The sequence below is a fragment of the Leptinotarsa decemlineata genome, unplaced genomic scaffold (assembly GCF_025532065.1).
Source record: "Leptinotarsa decemlineata unplaced genomic scaffold, Ldec_3_MD MMD2_tig00000035_RagTag_RagTag, whole genome shotgun sequence".
NCBI classification, from domain to species: Eukaryota; Metazoa; Arthropoda; class Insecta; order Coleoptera; family Chrysomelidae; genus Leptinotarsa; species Leptinotarsa decemlineata.
Window position 1 is genome coordinate 5,487,700 of NW_027412540.1, and position 26,211 is coordinate 5,513,910.

Below are 26,211 nucleotides of genomic sequence, written 5' to 3' on the forward strand. Positions count from 1 at the left end.
ACAAATAAGGCAGCAGGCGTGCGTGTTAATAAAAAAAATACTTTTTTCAAATGAAGAAATACATGTAAAGTGAGTTTGAATTATATCAAGGAGGTTACGTACAGCGTCATCTGCCCGCGAATAGATCAAGCAATAATGTCGATAATTCTGACAAATACAGATCCCGAGCTTGAGAGTTACAAACATACATACATACATGTTTAGCTAATAAAAAGCGTGTAAAATGGAATAACACTTTCTTGAATGAAGGCTTGCTATTTTCTCTTGAGCAGCTGATATCGTGAGAATATGTTATCGGGGATCTGGTCTGAAAGCAATGGGTATCGTTCATACATAGTCGATGAAACTATGAGATCAGAAAACGAAAATTTAGATGGTGTCATCGTATAACTCCGACTTCTCAAAAAGACGACGCCAAAGGTAATTTAATTTCAACACGAATTAAAATACACTAATGGGTTCAATCGAATGATCGATATTGAAGAGTCTAGAATTCATAAAATACCTAGCTGCGAGCAGTGACAAAAATGTTTTTGATCAGACTAGAGCATTGGCGGATCCAGGGGAGCTGAGGGGGCTTCAATTGAATGATATAAAAATGACGACTATTGACTTATTTTTATTTTCACCAGCATGTATTGAAATGCAGTATCTATGTAACCTCACGGTGAAATATGATGGCTCTAATGACCTTTTTTTTAAGTAGTAGGTATCGTACTCGACGCGGAAAATATGTACCGAGAGCGTTCTGAATAAAGAAAAGGGCCACTGCTTATCCTTCCTGTCATTAGCACTCATGGATGTTGATCGAGAAATAGCAGACAAAATCGACCCAAACAAGATTGTCGATGAATTCGCCGAATTGAAAAAAAAAAAGTTACACTTCGTTATCTGAAGCAAATATTTCATGAAAACTATAACCTCCTTAAAACTATTATGAAATATAGTCTCATTATTTTTTTTATAATATTCATCTATATTAATGTTTCGGTTATTTACTTTATTGTTTTCTTTGTTGTTCCATGTTATGGTTATACAAAATAAAGGTGTGTTCATATACATCATAATTTTACTTACAAGCTCAACCATTATGGCATGTATGTGTATAGAATTATAAAGATAAAACCCTTAGTAATTACATAGATTAATGAGAAAGGAAAATTAAAACAATATTTTCATGAGTCATTGATAAAGGTATCATCTGGTCAGCCCCCCCTTAAAATTGGCTGGATCCGCCTATGACTAGAGCCACCAAAACTCGTTCGAAAAAAACACTCGTATCCGATTCGGTAGACCAGAAAAGTATAGTGTCGCTAGGTACCCTTTGGAGAATTGCCATGAAACAAAAGAACATTGCATAAAAAACGACACTAGATTTTTGGATGAATTCGAAAGTTTGGAAATAGCGAAATGTGGCACGAGAACTGTAAACAGTAACAACCCATTGTCTACTCTTACATATAATTATCTTTCCGGTAAATTTTCCGCTAATTTGTACTCAGGAAACCATTGATGTGTGACTGAAAACTGAAGTGGGGTTTCATACATAGGTACCAACTTGGTTGGTAAAACTCACGTCGAAAAAAGTGTTACAATTCTGGTGTGTGGAAGGTGTGTTTGTGTTGTATTTCTACACGGAATATGAGAAGAAAATAAGCTTAAGTGTCAAACTGACCTCGTCTGTCTGAACAGAATATCAAGATTATTTCAACTGTTCTATATAAGACAGTACCAATATTCAAAAAGTAAATTTTCGACATAAAAAGTAGGAAATGAATTGGTATGATTCACCAGCGGTGCCATTCAAAAAGTTTCTATCAGCAAGAGACTGAAAACTCGGCTGTATTTTGCCTGAATCGTATCAAGAGCGACCGCAAACTTCGCGGTTCTTTGTTTAGAACATAAATTCAGTGGGGTATAACAAAGCGCATGAAAATATTAGGACAGCGCCGTTTTCCCATTATAAATTTCGGAGAACAAGATAATGAAGGAGCGTTTACTTGAAATATCTGGAAGTCGACAAAAGTGAGAAAAAATTCGAAAATAAAGAAGTGATAGAAAGATATTGAATCAATTTTGAAATAATGCCACCACATTATTCAATGAGTTTAGGAAAGGTGTTAAATGATATTTTTCAAAAACAATTGAGGTCCGTTCATCTTAGTCTACTCTTACAAATACAGTTCACTGTAAGATTTTTCCCATGAAAGTTTTAGAAATCCTCAAGCAAGTAACCAGTCCAGCTGAGGAAGCTAAACTGTTGTAGTGAAAAGCGTATTGGACATAAATTATATTTTATGAAAATTTCAGATTATTATCATTAATAGCAAGCAATAGCTTCCTCAAACAGGATTCCTACTTGAAGAACTAATTGTCTAGTAAAAAACGTGACACCGTTCTGTAAACCTTTTTTTTCTGTGACGGGAAAAAAATTTGACATTTTATCTCTGATGACAGATAACAAAATGTCACTTTTTATAAAACTACTTTTTTCCCCGGTGAAAAAGTGTACTTTTTTCATATATATATATATATATATATATATATATATATATATATATATATATATATATATATATATATATATATATATATATACATAAGTAAAGATAGTAAAGATACAAAAGTTACATTTCCTGTATATCAAAAGTACAATATTAAATGTGCATTGCATGAATGATATGTTCCTTGAACTATTCGGTACAACAGTCGAATTTTCTTGTGTTGAAATTATATTTTTTTCTGCCATGGACACAACTGCCGTTGATGTACTTGGTCGCAAATCGAGTGTGGGTGTTATTTCAGCACTGCCAAACATTCTAAACACTTTATTAGCTATTTCTATCCTGTGTGCTACCGATTCATCAACATACCCTTCAGCGACCGTTGATGACTTCCATTCTATCCTCTGCTGATGCTGGACGAAGGGCTATGTTTATTTGGTTAAATTATATTCTTCAGTAACTACAAATCTCCTGTTTACACCATTCTTTGTTTGCTTGAGTTTCACAATTAATAACGTTCCCGAATCTTCAATATCATCTAATGTTATCTGGCTGATTTCACAAATTCGACAAGCTCCTGCAATCCCAAATACAACAAGAACCTTTGCCATTAAATTAACTTCATCGGGAGCATTATTTAAGAAGTCACTAATATGTGTACTCGTAAATATCGCAGCTTTCTTAGGCGTGTAATCTTTCCCATTTTGTTTCAGATATGTAATCAGTTTGAAATATTTTGAAATGTCTACATTATTATTGGATTGTAACATACCTTCAATCATTGAATAATTCGACCACACTGTTGATGGCTTTTGTTGTGCCAGTTCCGAAAAATAAGCCAATAACACCGTCTCCGAGAAAGAACTGCATGCCATTTTCATCTTCCATTCCATGAATCTTGAATATGCGGTTTCATAAATTTTCCGCGATTTAGCTGCCAATAATTTTTGTGACGCTACTTTCGCTGCTTCTACTAACTCCGGTGGAGTCAGAGAAAACTCGGAATTAGACATTTTTCAGAATAACTACTGACCACTAAGTTCACAATTTTTAAATCAAATCACAGATTATAATATTCATGAAGTCATTGTTCACTGTGGTTCTGGCGTTGAATTTGGTCATTATTACGCCTTGGTCAAAGACGAAACGGACTGGTTTTAGTTTGACGATAGTCGTGTCACGAAGTGTTCTGGCAATGCATTGAATTTATTGGAGCCTCTGGAGACACCCTACATTTTGTTTTATGAGAGAGAGGACATTGTTAGATCAAGATCTTCAGATGATGTGGTGCTGCAGGTTTTTCCGGGTTTTCCTGCAGCTGAAAAAGCAAATGCGCTACTGGAATCAATGAAGTCGCCCCGGAGCACCAATTAATTTTTATTGTTGTTTTTATTCAATTTTCATCGTTGTTTTAATAAAAGTTATGGAACAATTGACAGATATTTGATTTTCTACTGATTGGTTTCCTAGCAACGCTATAAGTACAACAGCCTACCTGTTTAAAAATTCAAATTTCACATCGATAATTTTCTGACTTTAACATATTGTAATAATATGTTTTTTTCAATATTAAATAGTCGTTTTCCCGCCACAGAAAAAAAATGTGTATTATACACGGGAAAAATATTTGATTTTTGCCCTCGAGCTAAAATCTAATACTTTTTCCCTTGTATAATAAATAACTATATAGCAAAGATTTCACAGTGAACTGTATTAGTAAGTTTTGATAGGGTTTTTCATCAAATATCGGCCATTTCCATTTATTAATTTATTCTATTATAATGTTGAAATATATCAACAGCAAGTAATTAACAGAGAAGAAATGAATGAATTTCAAATTGATTTAATTGCATTCTTCAATGATTCAAGAAAAAGGTATTCACTAATATTTTTCGACGAAAAAATGCAAACTTTTATGAATATGAAAAAAAAGTTTTAGTCAAATTTTGATGAGAACTGTTAGCTTAATTTATTCTTTGCAATACCGTAGCTTCAGTTATTGAAATCCAAGACTCTTTCAATCCATCTTTTGCGAAAGAACATTCCATATCCAATCGAAATTGTTTGTTTCGTTGTACATTGAGGAAAATTTTTTATAGGATGTCCCGAAAGTTTTGTTCAGAAACCTCAAAAAATAAATTGCAATTGAATTACCTTCAGATGAATTACCTCTTCAAATGAAGAGATTTTATAATCCAGACAAAAAAAATAATGGTCCATTTTCAAAAGAAATGATTTTTGATAGCAAGGAAGAGTAAGAGAGCTAAAGGACAGACTGATATTTTTCAACAGCTAGAAACGTCAAAAAATATATAAAATTGAAGTTGGCTTCTGTTCCAAGAAAACGCCCACAATTTTGATAATGTGTTATCATGTATTGAAAATAAATAACTTAATTTTCAGTTATAGAAACAACCTAGTATCACGCAAAAAAACTGTCTTTAGCCGTCGGTTCCACCACATGTCTTTAGCGGTCGGTAGCCGATCGGTTCCACCACATATAAATATATTACTGATTGGTAATAACAATAAATGATTTCCATTTCGGTCGGTAGCCGGTCGGTTCGACGTGGGTGCTTTGTTCACTCTCTCAATCGACCGCTGTGTTAGTCGGTAGTTCAAGCTGCAGGCTGAACGATCGATTTTCACTTGCTATCGTCCAACTCGTGTTAGGAATTACAAGTTAAAAGGTAAGACCTCGTTAGTCCTTAGCTGACACAAGTTTCTACTTCTGAGGATTGTCGTTCGTAGGAGTGTGACAGCTGTTCAACGGAAGAACATATTTTTTCCATTGGTTTCACATTTCAAAAAACACATTGAGCCATTATTTTTGAGCATGTTAAAAATAATTATCCGACTAAAAAAATATTTTACTGAGAATTTTAATTTTAGATAAAAAATTATTCATCATCGAAACATAATAACCCAAAAATTATTGGCAATGGCTAACTGAATTATAAACAAATCATATCTAGCGTCAACCCGAGAACGGATATTCACTATGTTAATTTATAAATGATTCTATTTAAACATGATACATTCATTAATGTGTGGTGAAATTGTCCGATACTTGATGAAAATACATAACGTATTCAAGAAAGACCTTATTCTGTGATTTTAACAGAACAGTTCATAAAACCACAACACGTGTTTCGCTATACAATAGCTTTATCAGACGTTCATAGTGACTAAATTCTACTTGTATAGTAATGATAATATGTTTATTCTCAACAGGTTTACACCCACAAATAGAAAAAATACAAATAATTAGAGAGTATACATAAAAAAATATTCTGACTCCAAAAAAAAATGGAAAACAATTATCACATTGAATTTTTTATAGTTCTTAAAATAAACTGTTTTCTGTCATGATGTATATCGCTCAGGTCGGACACTTTATTGAACAACTCACACATTACAAATATCGGCGAATTATTTAATAAATTTGTCTTAGGATTCCTATTGTAGAAAGTAATCATATGCCTGGATTGTGATCAAGGCACAAGAAACTGAATTTGTTATTCACAAGTTTAACTAAAAACACAATTGCTGTGCATTTTCTTCTATCTGCTAGGGCTTCAAAGTTGAATGGGTTTAATAAAATATTCTGGTCTGTGCTCCCAGCTGGATAGGTTACATTGCATTTAAAAAACATGAATTTCAAGCACTTACGTTGAACAGATACTAATCGCTGAACAGAATTTTGATATAATGGAGACCAAATTAACTATGCATAATCTACCTTACTGCTTATGAAACTGACATACACTAATTTGAGCGTATTAACATTTGAAAAGTTACCCCAGTTTCTGGAGAAATATCCCAATAGCTTCAACGCCAACGATACAATGTGAGTTATATGAGTATCAAATGTAAGCCTTCGATCAAACACGACCCCAAAATACTTCAAACGTGTCACCGTTTTCGAGAGCTGTATTTTTTATGGATTATGCAAAAATTACTGGATGGAGGGAGCTCTCTGTAGAAAGACAGTACTTTGCATATATCTACATTCAGTTGTGAAGTCCTGTAAATGATAGCAGTCGTCTATAGACTTAATTACTGAATAAATCTTCAAGTCATCTGCGAAAGTAAATGAGGGCATATGACCCTTACCGAAATGTCATTTATGAAAATTAGGAACAAGAATGGCCTCAGATTAGACCCCTGGGGCACCCCTGAAAAATTGCTTTTCATATATAACAATTTGAATCGCCTTCTACTGAATGGCCTTCTACTTACTCAATGGCTGATGAATAATTTAACCTTAGTTTGGATATAAACTAATTGAAAATTAAATACATTTTACCAACTCATTGAATGGACCAATTTCCACATTGAATCTGTTTTCTATTGTTGAATTTGGAAATTAGAAAACAGATTCAATGTGGAAATTGGTCATTAGATCTAATTAGTTGATAAAATTATTTTATATTCAACTAGCTTATACCTAAGCTCAAGTAAAATTATTATTCATTATATGAAGCACTAATTGGGTAAAATTTAGTCACTGTAAACACATCGTATATTGTGCAGTCATCTTAGTCAAAAGTAGGTAAGTATCTCGAAATTTTAGATACCCAGCTGTAAACTCTTATAAACTTGTATCTTAACATCCTAAAGGTTGTCTCAAAACCTGCATATGGTAGGCTGTATGCGACTATTCAAATCTAAGGTTTTTTACACATTTTTTGCAAATATTTCTATTACATTGTATTTAATAATTTTTTTCGTTAATTAAATATCTATCTATTCAATAATACTTACAACCCATTCCTAAAATTGAAAAATAATTAAGGAACACACTTTAATTACATTTTAATTATATTCTTAAAAACTGCCGAATTTGGATCAACTTTTAGCAGCATTTGAAGAATAAAACTGTTCAAAGATTTTGAGAATGGCAGTCTGTAATACTCCAAAATCTGTGGACAGTATCGATCATATTCGTTATGCACAATACGTCAACCTGTGCAGTTATCAAATATTCCACCAACAAGTGCAGCAGCTCAACATTTCAATCGAGTTTATTATCAAGTTCAAACTTGGATAGAGCATGATTTGTAACCCCAGGAATGGTTATGAACAATGCGTAACGAATTCCTGAAACCTGTCACGACAATTTTAGCACCTGCTCAAAAAGAATTGCCCAGCACAATATTGTGCAACTGCGAGAGTGGTTGTGGTTCGCGATATGGATGCAGGAAATCGGGGTTTCAGTGCTCTTTAGCTTGTGGCCAGTGTATTGGGCAAGCTTGTCTCAATGCTTCACCATAACAGAGCGATGTCAATGAAGACAAAATCTAAGACTCCGAAATCATGGAAGACCTGGAGAAGAATGTCGTTGAAGACGATAACGTAGAAGAAGATATTCAAAATTATAAGTTTTAGTTCTTGTGATTTTCATTCAATTTTTTTAATTTCCACAATATTGAAAGTATGCACTGAAAACATCAATCAAGAATTTCTTTCTTTTTTTACTTATTTGAGAAGTTATCAATAAAAATTACATTAGAATTGAATAATTCAAGTATTTTCCTTGGCAATTCTATAACTACACGGGCAGGTAAGTGTTATTAAGTAAATTGTTACTTAATTAAAAATAGATACGGGAAAAAAATTATTATTAAATATAATGTAATAGTTATTAAGAAATATGTATGTATTTATCAATAATATATAAACTTTGTATGGCGTGTTTTTGACTGGGACTACCGGTTGACCTTAAACGATGATCTAACCGCACGCTCTCCGCCCTCTATCTTCAAAACGATTCAACATTTGAAAAAAATTTTGAAATAAAAGTTGTAGGGAATTAAATCCTCTACAACAGGGGTCTGCAAGTAGTTTTAGATGGGTCCGGTAACTGTGGGAAAGATTTTACGAGGTCCAGAAAAAAACAACTGATAAAAATTAATTGCTACCTATGTATTATTTTGGTTTCAATAAAATTCTGAATTATAGAACACAAGACCTAAAATTAATGTGAGAAGAAATTACACCGACAGTCTTGAGCCAGTATTTTATAGATTCGTTCTCGAGAGGAACAGCAAATTCGAAGTGTGTCTTCTAGGTGGGCGTCCGTTAATTTCGAACGATATTTGTTTTTCAAAAAATTATTCTTTGAGAAAGATGTTCCACATACATATGTCGAGTCAAACATAGTGGACAAATTTATAGCTTGCTTCTTGCAATTTTCATATTTTTCTGAACCATGTTTGGTCCAAAATTCTTCAGTGGGTACAGTATTATATATTTGCAAAGACACATTTTGCAAATCAATTATCTCTATTTGAAGTGATGCCTTTGGCAGCCTCATCTGGCAGCCACATTCTGTAGCTACATCAACTTCAAAGGACGATTTAAGTAACGGAGATAGCTTGCACAAATCTGCGAAGTCTTGGAATCTTGTAACAAATTCGTTCCTAAGATCGACCAGAAATTTTACAAACACTGCAATGTCTTCTTCAGAATTATTTTTATATTGAAGAATTGTCGGAATATGAATAAATTCTTGTCTTGCAATATCTCTTTCAAAGATATCCAGCTTGTGACGAAAAGCAGACACGTTTTGTATCAGATCTCATATTAATTTTCCATTTCCTTGTAATTCTGTGTTGAGCGCATTTGGATATTTCAAAATATCTTTTAAAAAAGCCACTAACAGCATATCACGCTTGTTTGTGCTTTCTGGCTTCCTCCGTATCTAAATTTTGTATGAAGGAGTTTACTTTTTCGTTTATCAGCCAGAAACATTCAATAACTTAACCTTTACTTAGCCAACGAAGATTTTGTCGTGTTGCAGTTTTAAGTCAGAATATGCTGTCAGAAAGAAACTCCTTGAAATGTCGGTGCCGAAGAGTAGAATGCGATCTCATAAAATTAATCAACTTGACCAAGCTGTCCATCAATTCTTTCAGTGTAGCGCTAAGTTTTCCACAAAGGGCTACCTGGTAAATTATGCACTGATACGATATTAGACCTGAGTTTTTATCCCTGATTCTCTTTACTACACCTGTTTCTTTGACAATTATTGCTGGGGCCCCGTCAGTTGACAGTGACACCATTTTATCTTAACTAATGTTAGATTTAGTAAAGAAATCATCAATGACCGTGAATAAATCTTTTCCTCGAGTGTAATAATATTGCTAGCAACTTCTTCCCTAAAAATCTGACACTCAATATCAAGAAATCTTACGGAAATAGACATTTGTTCATCATCATCAATGTCACATGATTCATCAAGTTCTATGGCGTAGCAAGATGCCTTTTACAGAAGTTCAAAAAGAGTGTTTTTAATATCAGCAGCAAAAATTTTCGTTTTTCGTGTATTACTTCTCGCTGATAATGGAATACTTTGAAATGCAGCGACATCTTTTTTTCTTCAAAAAGTGATGTGACTACTTCTAACGTGCATTTTTTCACCATCTCAGAATCCGAAAATGGTTTCTGCTGTTTATTAAGCGTCCAGCACACACGTAGCGCTGCTTCTGCGGATTTTTCTTGCTCGCTTATGCAACGAACTAGTAATTTTGTGCTTTTTTGTGAGAAATGAGATACGCATGAAGTTTTTCTTTACGAGCCGTACTGCCAAGGGAAAGGTTTTTGTGAAATTGCTGATGAGTTGTTTCGTAGTGTCGTTTCAAATTACCACTCTTAACAATAGCGACAGTTTTATTGCATATAAGGCACACTGGAGCCGCTTGAGACCTATTAGGCAGCGTAAAACAATATTGTTCACCCTTTCGGTCAGAAACCTCCTATTTTCACTGTCCACTTCACGCTTTTTAGAATATATATTAGTAGCATAGATACTTACGAAAATATTATGAAAACGCGAAAAATCAGAAAACAAATGAATGGTTGCTCCGCGGTTTGCGCTTCGACTTAGTCCGGCCGTACACGGACCACATATTTGCAGTTGAGGCAACCACAACATTGTGGCCACATTGAATGCACTTCGCAGTTGACCCAACCACATTTTTGTGGTCGACTTGCGGTCATATAAACCGCACTTGCAGTTGAGGCAACTGACATCTATATTTTGTGGTGTCAGAGTTTAGTGCTAGTTTCAATATGGATTTCGAAGAAGAAGCACTACTACTTCTTATTTTGAGGAAAAAGAGAAGACGTAGGAAGGTACGATCGTTTTGGGTACATCCACTTCTGGTTGCGCGACAACAGAAAGGAAATTTTTATATTTTGTTTGAAGGTGGTTGACAATGTTTCGTGGTGCATTTCATCAGTTCGGACTTCCATTGTCTAATATGATATGATTTGATTTGAAGTCCCCGAAAGAATATGTAAAGAAATTAAAAAGATTAGCTGAAAAAACAATTTTATTGAGCAAAAAACTGAAATTACAATGAAATAACATACAAGCAACAACCGGTAAATTCCGGCAAGACAAAAACATTTTTTTAATTTCTTCAGAATGTCCATTAGTTCTTTTGATGAATTAATTAGAATTTTGAAATCAAAAATTGAACTCTGTGAGACCAATATTAGAAAAAGTACACGAAGGTGTACGCGGTTGGGTACGACTTGAAGTTTGTGGTTAGTGTACGGTGGATGCCACGATGACATTTCGGCGGATATCAGCAGCAAGTTGACTGCAGACGCCCGTTTTGACTTTTGTGAACGCCCGTGTACGTGTAGTACAGTATTTCTTATGGGCGGCTTGAGTTCTCTGAAAGACGACTGCAATTGTATAGTCGATCCGACCGCAAAATATGGCTTGTGTACGGGCTCTCTTACAGTCTGATTCCCCCGCCCACACGCCCGTATCCCCGATTTTGATACTCGCTCGCTTGTTTCAACAAAACAAAATAGTGGCAAGCGCGCACAAACGCACATACACACAGGGTATATAGGAAACTAATAAAACCATTCCAGTTGTAGGTACTTGTAAAACAGGTTCACTATAGGCAAATTGAATTAAAATAAGTACCTACATACTAAGTTGAATTTTATGTGGCTTAAAAATATTACTTCATAACCACATAATAAAGGTATGTATACCATATCTACCTACGTATTAATTTTTATATTTGGTATATAACACATTGCAATGTTTGGCGGTCCGATGTTCAACTTTTCGCGGTCCGCAAACGAACTGCGGTCCGCCCGTTGCCGACCGTTGCTCTACAATATTGATGATGAATACAAATAGCGAAAATTCTTTAGGAAACGAGATATTTGCAAATAACGATTTTTGTGACCTTTCACCATAGATTTCAATAGTACACCCTATCATATGTAGGTTTTGAGACAACTTTTAGGATGTCAAAATAAAAGTTTATACTAATAAGTAGTTTATAGCTGGGTATCTCAAATTCCGATGTAAACTTACTAAAATGACTGTACTAATATTGTTCCTTGATCTATTCAAAGTATATATATGGAGTCTGAATTTGACGAAACATTTCTAAGAATATACTCGAGGATCAAATTTTAAAATTTCGTTGAAGTATAAACTACCCTAAGGCGGCTCCCAAATGAATCATCTCTCAAAATATTGTTCGTCAGTCTATAGTGTCTGTACATAGTGTCTATACTGAATGTGAACCTAGCTAAACATTTTCAATTAAGTTTTGAAAATTCAATTCAATTATGATATGATTCTACTTCAGAATCAATCTTCTCTTGACATTTTGATAATTGTGTTTTGGCTGCTTGATAAGAACTGTCACTAAAAATGAGTTTAATTTCACAGCGGTAGATTCAGTGAGCAATTAATTACAGGTAAACAATTCAAAAATGAACTTTCCAGTACTCAGTGTAAAAGTAGTTTTAGATCATAACCACAAGTGACCTAATCAGTTTTGTAATTAACAATAATCAAAAATACGTTTCGCCTGACCTGGTGGCTCACTCTTTATGTAATTTTTTTTTCGAAAATGAAAAATCATTCATAAAACCTGAATTCCTGTAATTATTTTGTGAGGTTATCAGACACATGCCAATCAAATGTTTTTGATTGTGATGGTTTCTGTTGCCATTCAAAAATGGTAGGTGATAATCTCACATTCTCTCCCCAATGTTCAGCTTTCAATTGAAATCATTCAAACAAACAAAAATTACAGGTGTAAAAGTAAATCTAATAAGCACACCCATTTTTCACAGAAACAAAATATTCTAAGCATGCAAATTATAACAGAAAACATTGCTTTACACCAAACAGCTAGTAGGCAGTGTTACCTGTTTAACAAGAGGAAGCAAAGTCTGTTCTATGCTACGTGTTTTAATCTCTAAACAGTCAACTTTTGTTAATCCTACATCTGCCATTTTCTACACTACTAACATCTTTATTTAGTACGTCAACGAATCCCATAATCCCGTCTTTCTTTATACATAACCTCATCACTTCAAAGTTTTCCTGATGGATAATCAGCTGATTTGTCAAAAGAGAAGGTGGACATATGTTCACAGAGTCATCTGTCGCGAAGGCTTAAATACTACAAACTGAGTTACATTAATAATATCGAGAATTCTATAATACAGTCCTTCCACCAAATTTTATTTTATTTTCAATATTCCATGAACGCAATGATAATTCACTATGTGTGAGATTTTTGGAGTTCGACAATGATGATTGCTGCTTAAAATAAAATATAAAAGCTTTGTCAAAGAATACAAAGCCCATAGAAGCTCAGTAGAGGCATTTTAGTGTCACCTAAAATGTTTAGTACTTAACGTAACCATCAGAGGGCGATGGCAGTACGATGTCAGTATTTAATGTGAGTATCAACAGAATTGGGTAGCAGTCAGTCAGCCTGCTACCCAATTTTTTAATGTGAGTATCAACAGAATTGGGTAGCAGGCAGTCACTTGAATTAAAATGCCGGTTTGTTAGCGACTGCTACCCAGTTCTGTTGGTAATCACATTAAATACTGCTATCGCCCTTTGGTGGTCAGGGTAAGTACGAAAATTTCTGAGTTCTGAGCTTCTATGGACTGTATTCTTTGATATTGACAAAACATAAATAATCTGTTGATATTATGGCCACCGTATAGAGTCATTTAGACAATGATAGAGTGTTCACTTCTATACGGTGTTATGACCAAATAATTTGATAGCGATGAGGTTAATTCATAGATGTGCTGCGCTGGGGTAGTTGAAACCCAAATAGGGGAGTAGAATATAGAAGGTTGGTGGGGGAATAAGGAAAGATGAATTTTGAAAAGATATTGACTCTTGACACATCATTTGTCATATGAGCCGTACTGACGCAGTGTTACCAGCCGTACCATTTCAATATAAAGTGAAGAAACCTCACAATTCTGTTTCGGAATCTTTCCAACCTCAACTTATTAAAATTATGATGTGGACTCCATATAATGCTCCCAAAATCGAACTTATGTAAACTAATGCGAAATAAAAAGATTTTATTTATTATTAAATAATTCAACAGATCAGAAAGTAATAGCACCTAAAGGCCGACTTTCGACCAAAGACGGTCAGATGTCTATCTTGCTGAAGTGACCATCAGTAGGACTGAAGACCTCTTCGGAGGAGCGGGGGTGGATAGAATGGTATATTATGTTTTCCTCAGAAAATTCATTTTGTGGGGCGAAGTTTTTACTTCAGGACACTCAACCCGGGAGGGGGTATGGGGGGATAGAAAAGCATCCAGATATTCATAATTGAAATGTTCACGGACATCCTATGGACATTCATTTAATGCCAATGTTTGTGTTGCCAAACAATGGACTTTTCATACACATTCACTGGAAACATTCGGAGTACGAAATCCTGTTAGAAAAATTTTATAACTACTTATATGCGCATTGAAAATTTGCAATACAAATGTCGTACTTGACGTGTATGAGTGTATGAGTGACGTAGTGCCAAAACATGGATCTCCATCTTTTTTTATTTGTTGGAGTTAATGGTTTTTCTCTTAAGGTCCATATTATCATGTCACTGAACTAGCTGATAATAAGAAGTAGAAATTTGAATTGTCAGACTTGATAAAAAAAAGTATTAGGTAACCCTTAAAATTTCTTTTCACAAAATTTAAGTGAGAAATCGAGTTGGAAGAATCGTTTTGTAAGTAGAATTACAAGCATCGAAGTATTGAGAAATCTGATTTTGATTTTTCAGATGGCCATATCAGTCGGCCGTTTATTTCGAAGGTATTGTCTGGTTACCTTTTTACCATTCTTCGTAGTGAGTAGCATCTACGCTGATTATACGCGGACTCAACTTTACAAAGCATCATTGAAAAGGAACGAAAATGCTATCAATTTTTCCTAAAGGAATTACTTTAACAGCCTTTCCTGTAATAGGATATTGCATAGGATGGTATTTGGATAAGAAAGAAACTGAAAGATTAGTTCTCTTTCGGGATAAAAGCGCTCTGTATGGAAGAATCCTGAAAGAAGGAGAGAAGCCCACATGGCCTTAGTCACATAGTTTCCTTCAATTTGAATTGTGAATAGAAATAATAAATGAAGTAGTTTGTCTGAAATGGATAGGCTTACTCTATCATCAACACTTGGTTTATCGGATGCCTAAACATGTTTTTGTCAACTTTTGTTCCTGAAAATAGCATTCAGCAAAAATTCCAAACTGAAGACAATTTTTTCATCCGTGCTTTCTCATGAAGACAAAAATTAAAATTTTGTACACTAAGGGGTGTTCATCTTTTTGTAAACCAATATCTTTAAATTAGCAGAAACATTCCCACGAAGCTTGTACTTCACTTAGTGAAACATCCTTTGTTCTGAAATTATTAATATGCCATAGATTCTAATTCTAGTTTTGCATTCTGTTGACACTAATTTACTTCCGGTTTTAGTAATTCCCATTACAGAAAGCCAATAACTTTTACTGGTTATGACTCGATCTGGAATAAAATGTTAACCAACAAAACATATGTATAGGAATCCCTGTGTTAAGGCAGGTGCATATCATTATGTTTTAATTAATTCTCCTCACATCATATTCTCACTAGTTTGAATTTGATATATCCACAAAAGTCATGGCATTCCAAGTTATTCCAACACATTGCAAGGAATCATTTTTTTCAGACAGATTCCTAGGAAAGGTAATATTTGCTCACAACTCTCATTTAGATTTTTTACTCTTATCTTCATCAACCAACTGCACAAAATGAAGACAAAATTTCAAACGCAAATATTATTCAATTCAATAACTTCATTTCCGCCCCTAATTAACTTACGGACAACATACAAAAGTGGTGGTACTTGTATGATCTTGCAGCATCTCTAATGTCTATAAGTTTCGTTTCTTCAATGTTGTTTTTCTCCATTATACAGAATAATACTCATTGTCTTCAGTTTTAGCAGGTTTATACTTGTTGAGTGATAGTCGTTTCCTGAGAATGAAAATATTAACTTGAGGTTAATGAAAATAATTCATTTATATTATTTGTGAAATGCTCAAAAATTACAACTGGCTTTGCTTAGAAAACGATCCCACCATTGAATAAAAACTTATATGAGTCAAGGTTGAAGTACAATATAATAGTGCTATATATAATATATTAATGATTTCAAAATTGTTCAAAGCTGTTATACCGATTCGTTGGCCGTTCTTACAGGTTGTTAATGCCTGAAATTCTATCTAGGAAACGGTAGTTGTCTCACAGCACATACCACAGTAGTATAAGTACTTGCAGACCACAGCTTGCCAACCGGGAAATAACACAGTTATTTACTGAAAAGTTAACTCGTTACATGTTACAAAACGTTTCATTTTCAAATTGTTTTTACCCTAAATATTTTGGTCTAATTTTCATCACTTATTTTTAAATCACAAAATATGTTCAAATAATTGAGAATTATCTGTGGTTATTTTTGGAAAAATTGATATTTTCAAACCTCCATATGAAATGACCAATCTTTTTGCTTAGACAATGTTAAATTCTAATGATTTTCCTCTATAAAATAATTCCACAACCATATTTATATAATCTCTATATCGAAAATTTTGAGTTCGCTGTAAAGACAATTCAATGTAGGTATAATTTACAGTGATTTCCCATCTAGTGAGAAAATATTGAGGATGTTATGAATGGTGGAAATTTCAAAACTTGTAAATAAATTGCATAAATATTGGTCTTTTTGGTGCACTAACATGTACATGGAATACTATCATGTACTTGGAATATGAATTACCCCACTGCTTTTTTAATTAAATATGTTACAGTAAATATTAACAATATTTTTCTAAAGTTTATAAAATGATTAAAGAACCAATATGAAGTTGAAATTTCTGTTGGAAGTTGAAATTTGTTTTAGATAATTTTGACTTAAAAATGAATGGCATTTCATTATATTCTTCAAAATCCTTATAGAATAAGAAATTGATTAACTTGAGACATTCTAAAGTTGGGTAGAAGAAACATATTTTTATCGCTAGTTAGATATTCATATATATTTCGGAATACTAACATGTACATGGAATATGAATTACCCCTCTGCTTTTTTAATTAAAGATGTTACAGTAAATATTAACAATATTTTTCTAAAGTTTATAAAATGATTAAAGAACCAATATGAAGTTGAAATTTCTGTTTGAAGTCGAAAATTTATTTTAGATAATTTTGACTTAGAAGTGAATGGCAATTTATTATATTCTTCAAAACCCTTATAGAATAAGGAATTGAATAACTTAAGACATTCTAAAGTCGGGTAGACGAAACATATTTTTATCTCTAGTTAGATACTCATATATATTTCGGAGTTCACTGTAGTATATTCTTCAAAGTATATAAATAGTGCAGAACTTTGTATATGAAAATCATCGATGAGCAACAGACAAGCAGTGGAACTCATCTATCATTCCGGAAACACTGGTTTGATATTTACATTTTACAATTGCTCTCATGCTTCATGACTGACAATTTGTGAATATAAAGTTTATAGAAATAGATACCAAACTAATTGATTTAGTTCATTCAAAAGCATCTATGGCAATTTGGCTAATAACATAAAAAATTCAAAGATTTCAAATCGCAGAGTTGCACCTCAATATACATTCATTCAACAAATCAAATGAGATGGAAGTGATCAAGCTCATCAGCCTTAGTTACCTACTAACGGAGACAACAACAGGATCACTTATTAACAAATAAACTTGCATTTTTATGAATATTCAGTATTGCTCTGATAGAATTTCAAATAGTACAATTACCAACGTTAAAATATTACTTTTGAAAAAAATGTACATCAGCATTAAAACAGATATAACTGAGTAGTAATTTATAACACAAAACATGAAATTATAAAACAACAACAAAAATTAATTGGCCTTACGGGGCGACTTCATTGATTCCAGTGGCGCATTTGATTTTTCAGCTGCAGGAAAACCCGGAAAAACCTGCAGCACCATATCATCTGAAGATCTATTTTATAACGGGGAGAACTGCATTACTTGTTCGAAGGTGGTAAGCATTACTTACTGAATAGTAAACTTTTTAATTAGTTATGTTGGTTACAGCTTATGCTAAGTTATTACAGTTTCGCAAAATTGTCCAGTGAAAATCTCACAAAGTTTTACTGGAATTAGTTTTGGAACATAATTCCAATTCGCTGCAGCGCCACTTCAACAAGGGATTATTCATTGTAAAAGTTCGGGATACTTTCGTTTCAAAGTTCTATTTACCAAGGCACTCTTCGTATCAAAACCTTATATTCATCAAGCCATCATTTAACTTGAACTAGTTAGAACAGTCAAACAACAAGTCGCTAGAATATAGTAATAACAGAACAATTTTTTTTTTGAGGATATTAAAGCAAACTGCACAGAGGTTCTTCGAGTCAGTTGTTATAGGTTTAAATATTTTTATAAATGTATCAGTTCAATAATTTCATGTATGACAAAGACAAGGCAGAACATATAATAACAAATTATTTTGTCAGCTAAAAGTTCTTCCCTGAATAGAAATGGTCGTATTAATATCAAAAATGCTTGAAATGTGAAAAAATGGAAATTGATTTTGATTTGATAGTTATGAAAATTGTGGACCATAGTTTCCAAAAATCAAATTATTTCAGACAATTTCTCTTTGAGTTTTAGTACAAATCACATATCAAAAGCTATATGTATATCAACGACTTATTGGAAATAACCAAGAATCCAATATATTGCTTTGCTGACGAAAGCACCCTTGGCTCGAGATTCCATAAGGATTCCAGGATATCGGCTGCGGATGCACATCTTCACCGGCAGCAGGAGGTTGAATATCTTAATTAGGATCTACAAGTAACTTCAAATTGGGGTAAAAGTAACAAAGTTCAATTCAATGCCAGGAAAATCCGGGCATCGGTTTTCTCCAAAAAGATAAATGTCTCCGAACCGGATATAGTAATGTCAGGTCACACAATTCCACTTTCTGCTTTGATAAGTTTGTTGGGGGTCAAAATAGATACCAATATGTCTTGGCACAATCATGTCGCTGGAATTGCAAAAGCCGCTTCTCAAAAGCTTCGAACATTGTTCCGAACCAGAAAACACCTCAGCAACTTTTGATGCTTTATAAAGCTCAGATCAAACCTTCTTTGGAGTATTGTTCTCATGTTTGGAGCTCCGCCCTTGAGCATACCTTGAAGCTGCTAGATTCCATCCAGAAAAGAGCCATCCGCCTGATTGGAGACGCCTGATAGATACTTTCACGGGAGATGGTCAAGTGACTTGGCACATTTAATTCCACCAAGTACATATCAGAAATACGCGACGGACTGTGGCTGCTCATCGTTTTGAGGTTCAACTCAGTACACTTCGAACTTTTTTTTTAAGAACTCTTTCATAATGCCAATTTATTTGAAACATACTGTTACAAATTCTACCGATTCATAGAAATAATCTATTAATGACAACATACTTTCATACTTGAAGAAAGTGAAGTTCGATTGATTTTTTCAACGCCAATGTAATTTTTTTGAGAATTATAAAATATCATAGCTTCCAAACCAAAATAATTGCCTGGATATTCAATTTTTCATCTTTTTATTGAAAAGATAATATTTTCATTTTTACGATTAAAAGTGGTTGTTTTGGAATTATTTTTACAGTTTGTATACGAGAAAACTTTACATATTCTACACATCTTTATCAAAAGTTTTTATTGATACATTTAATGTTTTCTATCTCTCTTGAAAGATCCCCACTCAGGGCCGTCGCCATGGGGGGGAATGAGGAGCCTCCCCCCTGCTTTTTCGACTTGGGAAAAAGTTGGGAAATTTTGGGCCGTGAAGATAGGAAAAAATAATAATAAATTAAATTAAAGAAATAAAAATGAGATTAAATATAGGGAGAGGTAATAAGAAAAGGGAAAGAACCGGAGAAGGTTGGGATTTCCCCAACATGCATAACTTGGAGATCCCATACTTTAAAATTCTGAGAGTTGTTCGAAAACTTAAAAAAAGTTTAATTTCTCCCAATTAAGAGAACAGTCCACAAATTTTGAAGTGACAATTTTACAAAATTCCCAACTTTTTGCTGTTTTTTCGACTTGGAAAAGTTGGGAAATTTCGGGCCTTGAAGATAGAAAAAATAATAGTAGAAAACAATAAGCACACCATTATTTAAGTGTTGTTTCCTTTCATTTGTATTGAATATTCCTATACATGGTGGTTATGGTGGAAGACCAAGGACCTTGGTCCTAAGTAGAAAAATTTCCATTATTATTTTTATAATTACCAAAATTTATTTTTGTTTGTGCATAACCTAACAAGCATAAGCATTCAGCCAATCTTTGGATAGCTAAGTAAGAAAATTAATACATTTTATAGTAGTAACTCGGCATTCATTTTTTCGAAAGTTGGGAAATTTTGCTGGTGGGGTTGGGAAAATTTGGATTCCCTCCCCCCCTGGTATTTCTTTTCGCTACGGCCCTGTCCCCACTTTATATATGTTGATGGAGATTGTCAAAAGTTTTTCATCTTTTTGTAATTCTGTATTATTCATCAAACATAAGATGTAAAAATATTACTTATAAAAGTACTTTTGTAAGATCACTGCAGATAAACAATGAAAAAGTCGAAAGTGTTCACAAGTAACCTATGGTCTTAGTCTAGATTTTAAAAAATTATACTTTCAAGTAATTTGCTTAACATTTTTAATAATTATTGACGAGCACACATTTCAACTGGTAAAATTTTATACGTGGTAGTAAGGACTTGAAAACAAAATATTTTTGTCTGTTTTCAAATTCCTCTCAACCTTACAATTTATATTCGAAGTGTACAAAAGACTCGATAGGTTATAGTGATAACAGAACGGAAAAAACTCGATATTCTATAACTTCAATCTAGGAAAACAATAAATAAAGTGTGGCTTTCTTGGGCAAGTTCCATTGTTTTCTCATTTAGCAGGATTATTCATTGACTTTCGAGTGTTTCACAATGTTTCGCCGACATGAGTGGTCTTCGAACTTATTGAAACGAACTAAGGGTATGATAATCCCCAAAAATGATAGTAAAACGAAGCGAGGAATTGAAAACAAAAAAAAATTGTACAAGTTTTATTGCAGAAAAAATCACAAATCAATCTAATATAAAATATATAGTATTTGATTCTCACATGGTACTCAAATTGGACAAAAATATGTAAGATCTCGTGAAAGGTAAACTGAAATTATTATACATGTACATGAATTTGTATATGATCGTTTCAAAAGTTTCGTCCGTTTTTATGAGTCTACTTCAAATTGTAATATCTCAGTGAATACTCATTCAATTTAATCGAAATAAGCGCCATTTGAATCAGTGCACTTTTGCCAATGTAACACAAATCGATTACTTTCGTCAGCATAAAAAGTATGTGCTCGGGATTCAGTCAAGTCGACGAAGGCCGTTTTTGCCTGGTTCTGATTAGCGAAGGTTCAACCGGAGAAAAAGTTATCGAAGTGCTTGAAAAGATGGTACTCAGTTGGCGTGAGGTCTGGAGAGTATGGTGGTGGAGGCAAAACTTCGACTCTCAATTCGTTTAATTCTCGGATAGTGATTTGTGAAACGTGCGGACAGGTGTTGTCGTGAAGCAGGATCGGACCTCTCCTGTTGACCAGTTCCGGTTTCTGTCGCAATTTTCGGGATATTTTGTCGATGTTCTCACAATAGGAATCGGCTGTTATGGTTTGGACCGGTTGCAGAAAGTTATAGTGAATCACACCAGCCGATGGCACAGTAACCATGGAGTTTTTTTGGTGTGTTTTTTCCTTTGCCTAGGTGGCTCATCGGTATCCAACCATTGTTCTGAATGTGTCCTGTTGTCGTAGAGGATCTACTTTCAGATCTTTTTAACCTTTCCAATACGTTTTGAACTATCAAAAACTGCATGGAAGCTGAGGCCAAGTTCTTTCGCCATCCCACGCACTGTTTATGATGGCTCAGTCTCCACCAGGGTCTTCAAATCCTCGTCGTGGATTACTGTAAGTCGACCACTTCAGAACTCATCTTCAAAATTAAAATCTCCAGAATAAAATTTCGCAAACTAACGTTGAACAGTGCATTCATTGATACTATCAATCAAAATACCTGGTTAATGTTTCAGGCAGTGCTTTAGTTCAATTTGAATTCGCAGAGAAAAATTGGCTCAAATCGCTCAATGACATCATAAGGTGATAAGCTGAAGAGGCAAAAAATTAAACTTGTAAAAAATGAACATCAATGTATAGAGTACAAAATTCTCTTCGATCAGTATACACCATGGCTTAGTAGATTAAATATTTATTGAGATGTGGAGCTATAAAAACACATAACAATAAAACGGACAAACTTTTGAAACAACCTAATGGTATGTTAAAATTATAACAACATAAAATATCATAAAGATGTAAGGTTTTCCAGTGCATTCTCACTGCATAGCGAAATTATAAAAAATTCATATACGAAAATATTCTTATATACCCTGTATAAAATGTATAGCCTAAAAAATAATACTGACAAACTGCTGCCCTGTAATCTATCATAATACTGGTCCACTGAAGTACACTCTAAATAATTATCATCTTATTCAAGTAGAGACTAATGAAGTGCGAATTATTAACCCTTTCAGGATGGATGCCAAAGAAACTCGCAAAAATATTTCAAGTCTGTCAGACAGAAGACGTAGAAATTCATGTTAATAAAGATACATATAGGGATTGAAGAGTCAACTCAAAATATTCACTGGTTTGTCATGTCTTTTTTCACATGACATTAAAGGAGCGTGCAAAGAACATGACGCAAAAGCATATGTATCAGTATGAGGTGTGTACCATTTCTTGAAATTTTCAACCCAAATACAATGAATGATGTGACTTATGTTTGTAGTTATCTGAGTTTACATGTATAATGCACTAAAAGTTTCTCGATTGTAGTGGTGTTTGGTTGAAGATCGACCTACTGCACTAATATACGGATTCAAGTTATAGTACAGTCACATTTTATTATCGATTTAAGTTAACTTCAATGTTGAAAAGCTGAGTTCTCGATTTAAGTTTGTTATTTCAGTTTTGTTCAAGAAGTTGGTAATTAATATTTTAATGAAGTAGTTTGTTGGGCTTGTTTTCGATTTACAAAGTAAGTAGTTTAGATGAACAATTATTACTGTAAGCAGTTACAAAAAAAATCTTAAAACGTTTCCTTATTAATATTTCAATTAGTTCATGATCTCATCATCTTTTTACTAACAGTAAAATACACACACACATTTTTTATCGAATAAATTGTTCTTTGTAAGCAAGCAACCATTTTGATTTACTATAAATACTCTCTATAAAACAGAAGAGATATTTTCTGAAAAGTCTATACAATCTCTTAATTGAAATAGATTTCTATTGAAATCCGTCATTTATTAATTGTAAGTAAAATTATATTATTACCCATGTCTAGACATTAGTGATTTTCGATTCTATCATCTTTTAAAGTCCTGTATTATTAGTAGACTTTGGGTTGTTTCTGATTGTACCGATATACTGATATTTTCATCATGAGCCCTTCATAATGTCAACACGACACAAAATAAATTTAAAGGAATAAAGCTTTGTATTCGGTTACTGTAATATTTGTATTGAACGTTAAAAAACAAAAAATTCAAGGATTTTAATTCATATGATTCAAATTGTTATTATATTAAACAAAAAAAGTCCATTTAATAAGTTAGTAAAACTTTCGTTTATTACCTTTAAAAATTTCAATTATCTTTTACCTCAACTTAGGTAAAATGAAATTATTAGTCATTACGTAGGTAGAAGTTAATATGAGCCAAACTGATAAAAAATAATTTCTACTAAACCAATTTTCAACTTGACCAGTGTGAACTTTGGACTAGTTCAATTGTACTAAACGAATAGTTGAGTCAATGTTTTTAGTTTTCACTTGAATAATTTTGTGTTTCTTACCGTAGAAGCGACGTGCAGATATTATCAAGATCAATTATGGAAAATTTCTTGTGAATAAAATAAAATTCATCATCAATTAAAATTGAGGAAGGTGGAGATACACCTCTGACTGAATTTAACTGAAGAAATTGAATTTTTTGAAGAATGCATATGTTTTAACTAGCACATAATGTTCTTACTCAAAGTAATAAATATAAAACGTAATGTTCTGTACATTTTCATTTCGGAACCAAAGCCACATGAAAATGCAAACACTCAGAGTTGGCACGACCTATTAAAATTGGTGGGATCCTGAAAGAGTTAATTGATAAAATGATAATGTTAACATAGAATTTGTATCTATTAATTCAATAACCTCTGTTTAGTGTTAATTTCAAATGTAACTGAAATCACCGAAAATATATATCTAAAGTTTTGTTAAAGATTAAAATAAAATTGGACGGAGTAAGGTTATTTCGATACAAATGTATAATGTATTTTGTCATAAGTAGGTGTGTTTCACTTCACAGTTATTTTCTTTTTCATCATTCATCATTCTAAGTAACCTAAATGCATATTTTTTATTCTCCTCAGTCCATTTAATCGGCTCACAATCTTCCTCGTACATTATTGATCTATAATTATTCTCATAAGTAGCACAGTGCTTCGGGAATAATTCTTTACATTTCCTGTTGAGCATCTTCACATCATTTTCTGCACTTGATCTATCATTATCTTCGGAACATGTTATCCAATCCGATTTTGACTCTTTTATTTTTTTCAACTGTTTGAAATTCTTTCTTTTATTGAAATCAATATCTTTTAGAGGACTGTGACCTTTAAAACGGATTCTCCTATCAGACAATGTCCTGGTGAATGGTGCAGGCTTGACAATTTCATTAACATTCAGTTTTTTACTTGTAGGTAGTATAACAGATTCCCCAACACTTATGTAAGTTGAATCCAAATTTTGGTCAGAGTTTATATTACTGTCATTTTTACCTGAATGCTTAGAGGTTTCAGAGCTGTAGTTAGACTTATTCTCACGGCAGCGTTTCAAATATAATTCAGCTTGCTGGAGCTTTTCTTTCATTGTTCTTTCCATTGAAGCAATCTTTTTCTCTCTGTTGGTAAGTCTGTATTCCCAATCATTCAGTTTTTGTTCTCGCATTTTGAGAGCTATTTCTTTACTTCTGAGTTTCTTTATCTTTGATGAATATGAATTTTCATGTCCCTCACTTGTGTCTAAAATAGTCTTGATTTCATTAATTTCCATAAAGCAATGTGCTTCACTCCACTGAGCTGAATTTAATAATACTGTTGGATGACATAATATTTTATCAATATTTTCCCTCAAGTTTCCATTATCTTTCACCATACTAGATATTAATAACAACAGATTTTTTGAATAGAATTCACTCAGATTCTTCAGTTTCTTTTGAAAATCACTCATGTCCTCTTCCAGAGTACACAAATTGAAAAGAAGTGCACCTAGCCTGGACATTTTATATTCAGTTGCATCATTATCAGACTCTAGTTCAAAATTATATAACTGCACATTGAACCCTTCATCAAAAAATATTTCTTTTGAATGGAGTTTGCCAGCAAAATTATCAATTGTTTTAATAGCAAAGACTACTTGATATAAAATCTTGCAGAGGAACTCTTCTGTTAATCGTTTATTGTTTTTCAAGCAAAACTGAATCATATCTTTCAAAGAGCCATTTTTACAAAATTTGGTAACAAGATACAAGCTTTCTGACTGAATCCCTTCAATTGGTTTCTGGAATTTCAAAATATTTGGATGACTCAGACAAACTCTAGTCTGAATTTTCTCTTGTAATTTTTCTATATTCATAGTATCCAAATAATCAAATCTCACCTCCTTCCAAACAAACAGTTCATTATTGGTTTTATATTTTGTCATGAAAGTTCTGGAATGTGAGTTTTGGCCCAGAACTCTTACTATTTCATATTCTTCCAAAGACATCTGCAAAATGTGAAATTTGATGAATAAAAAATTAATTTAAAAAATTTACACAATAAATAAAAACACACCTGATTACGAATGACAAAACAACAGTATAACTTTAGCTTTCACTGTGACAAAACTAACCAGAAAAGCTCTGCAGAAATAAAATATTTGGATTTAAATCATAGACTTCACAACCATGGTCACGACTATTCAACTGACCGTTAGAAAGAGAAAATTGAGGATATTATTAGAAAAGGATGGACTACTTCAAGTCAGTTATTTTTTACTAAATGTGAGCCTCAGAATAATAAATACTCTGAGATGTGAGCTAATGAATTCTCTGCCAGTGCATAAAAATCTGTCGGCGCACCTATATAGCTCAACCACAGCATAGATAACA

General features: G+C 33.2%; 3 protein-coding genes across 4 annotated transcripts in view; 1 reads left to right on the plus strand and 2 right to left on the minus strand.

The window, feature by feature from the left end:
- Positions 1-12,900, minus strand: part of alpha-Catr (alpha-catenin related) — a 241,608-nt gene extending 228,708 nt beyond the window's left edge. Inside the window, exon 1 of one of the 2 annotated variants that reach the window (XM_074171780.1) lies at positions 12,705-12,897. In XM_074171780.1, coding sequence (XP_074027881.1) covers positions 12,705-12,791 — 87 coding nt within the window. In that variant the 5' untranslated portion in view covers positions 12,792-12,897. Of the gene's footprint in view, positions 1-12,704 lie in introns of both variants that reach the window. The other variant, XM_074171781.1, reaches the window with a different exon arrangement.
- A 1,498-nt stretch (positions 12,901-14,398) lies between these two features.
- On the plus strand, positions 14,399-14,977 carry ND-MNLL (NADH dehydrogenase (ubiquinone) MNLL subunit). The gene is made up of 2 exons (XM_023158686.2): positions 14,399-14,556; positions 14,611-14,977. The coding sequence occupies exon 2, from the start codon at positions 14,744-14,746 to the stop codon at positions 14,912-14,914; it is 171 nt and encodes a 56-aa protein (XP_023014454.2). The 5' UTR covers positions 14,399-14,556; positions 14,611-14,743; the 3' UTR covers positions 14,915-14,977.
- Positions 14,978-20,983: 6,006 nt separating this feature from the next.
- Positions 20,984-26,026, minus strand: LOC111504186 (serine/threonine-protein kinase Nek2). The gene is made up of 2 exons (XM_023158687.2): positions 25,895-26,026; positions 20,984-25,826 (listed from the first exon to the last, which is right to left on the minus strand). Exon 2 carries the CDS (start codon positions 25,824-25,826, stop codon positions 24,339-24,341), a length of 1,488 nt encoding a protein of 495 aa, XP_023014455.2. The 5' UTR covers positions 25,895-26,026; the 3' UTR covers positions 20,984-24,338.
- Positions 26,027-26,211: the final 185 nt, after the last annotated feature.

What these genes read in the sequence shown, in the direction of transcription:
- ND-MNLL (XM_023158686.2), top strand. Translation starts at nt 14,744, where the DNA reads ATGCTATCAATTTTTCCTAAAGGAATTACTTTAACAGCCTTTCCTGTA.
- LOC111504186 (XM_023158687.2), bottom strand. Translation starts at nt 25,826, where the DNA reads ATGTCTTTGGAAGAATATGAAATAGTAAGAGTTCTGGGCCAAAACTCA.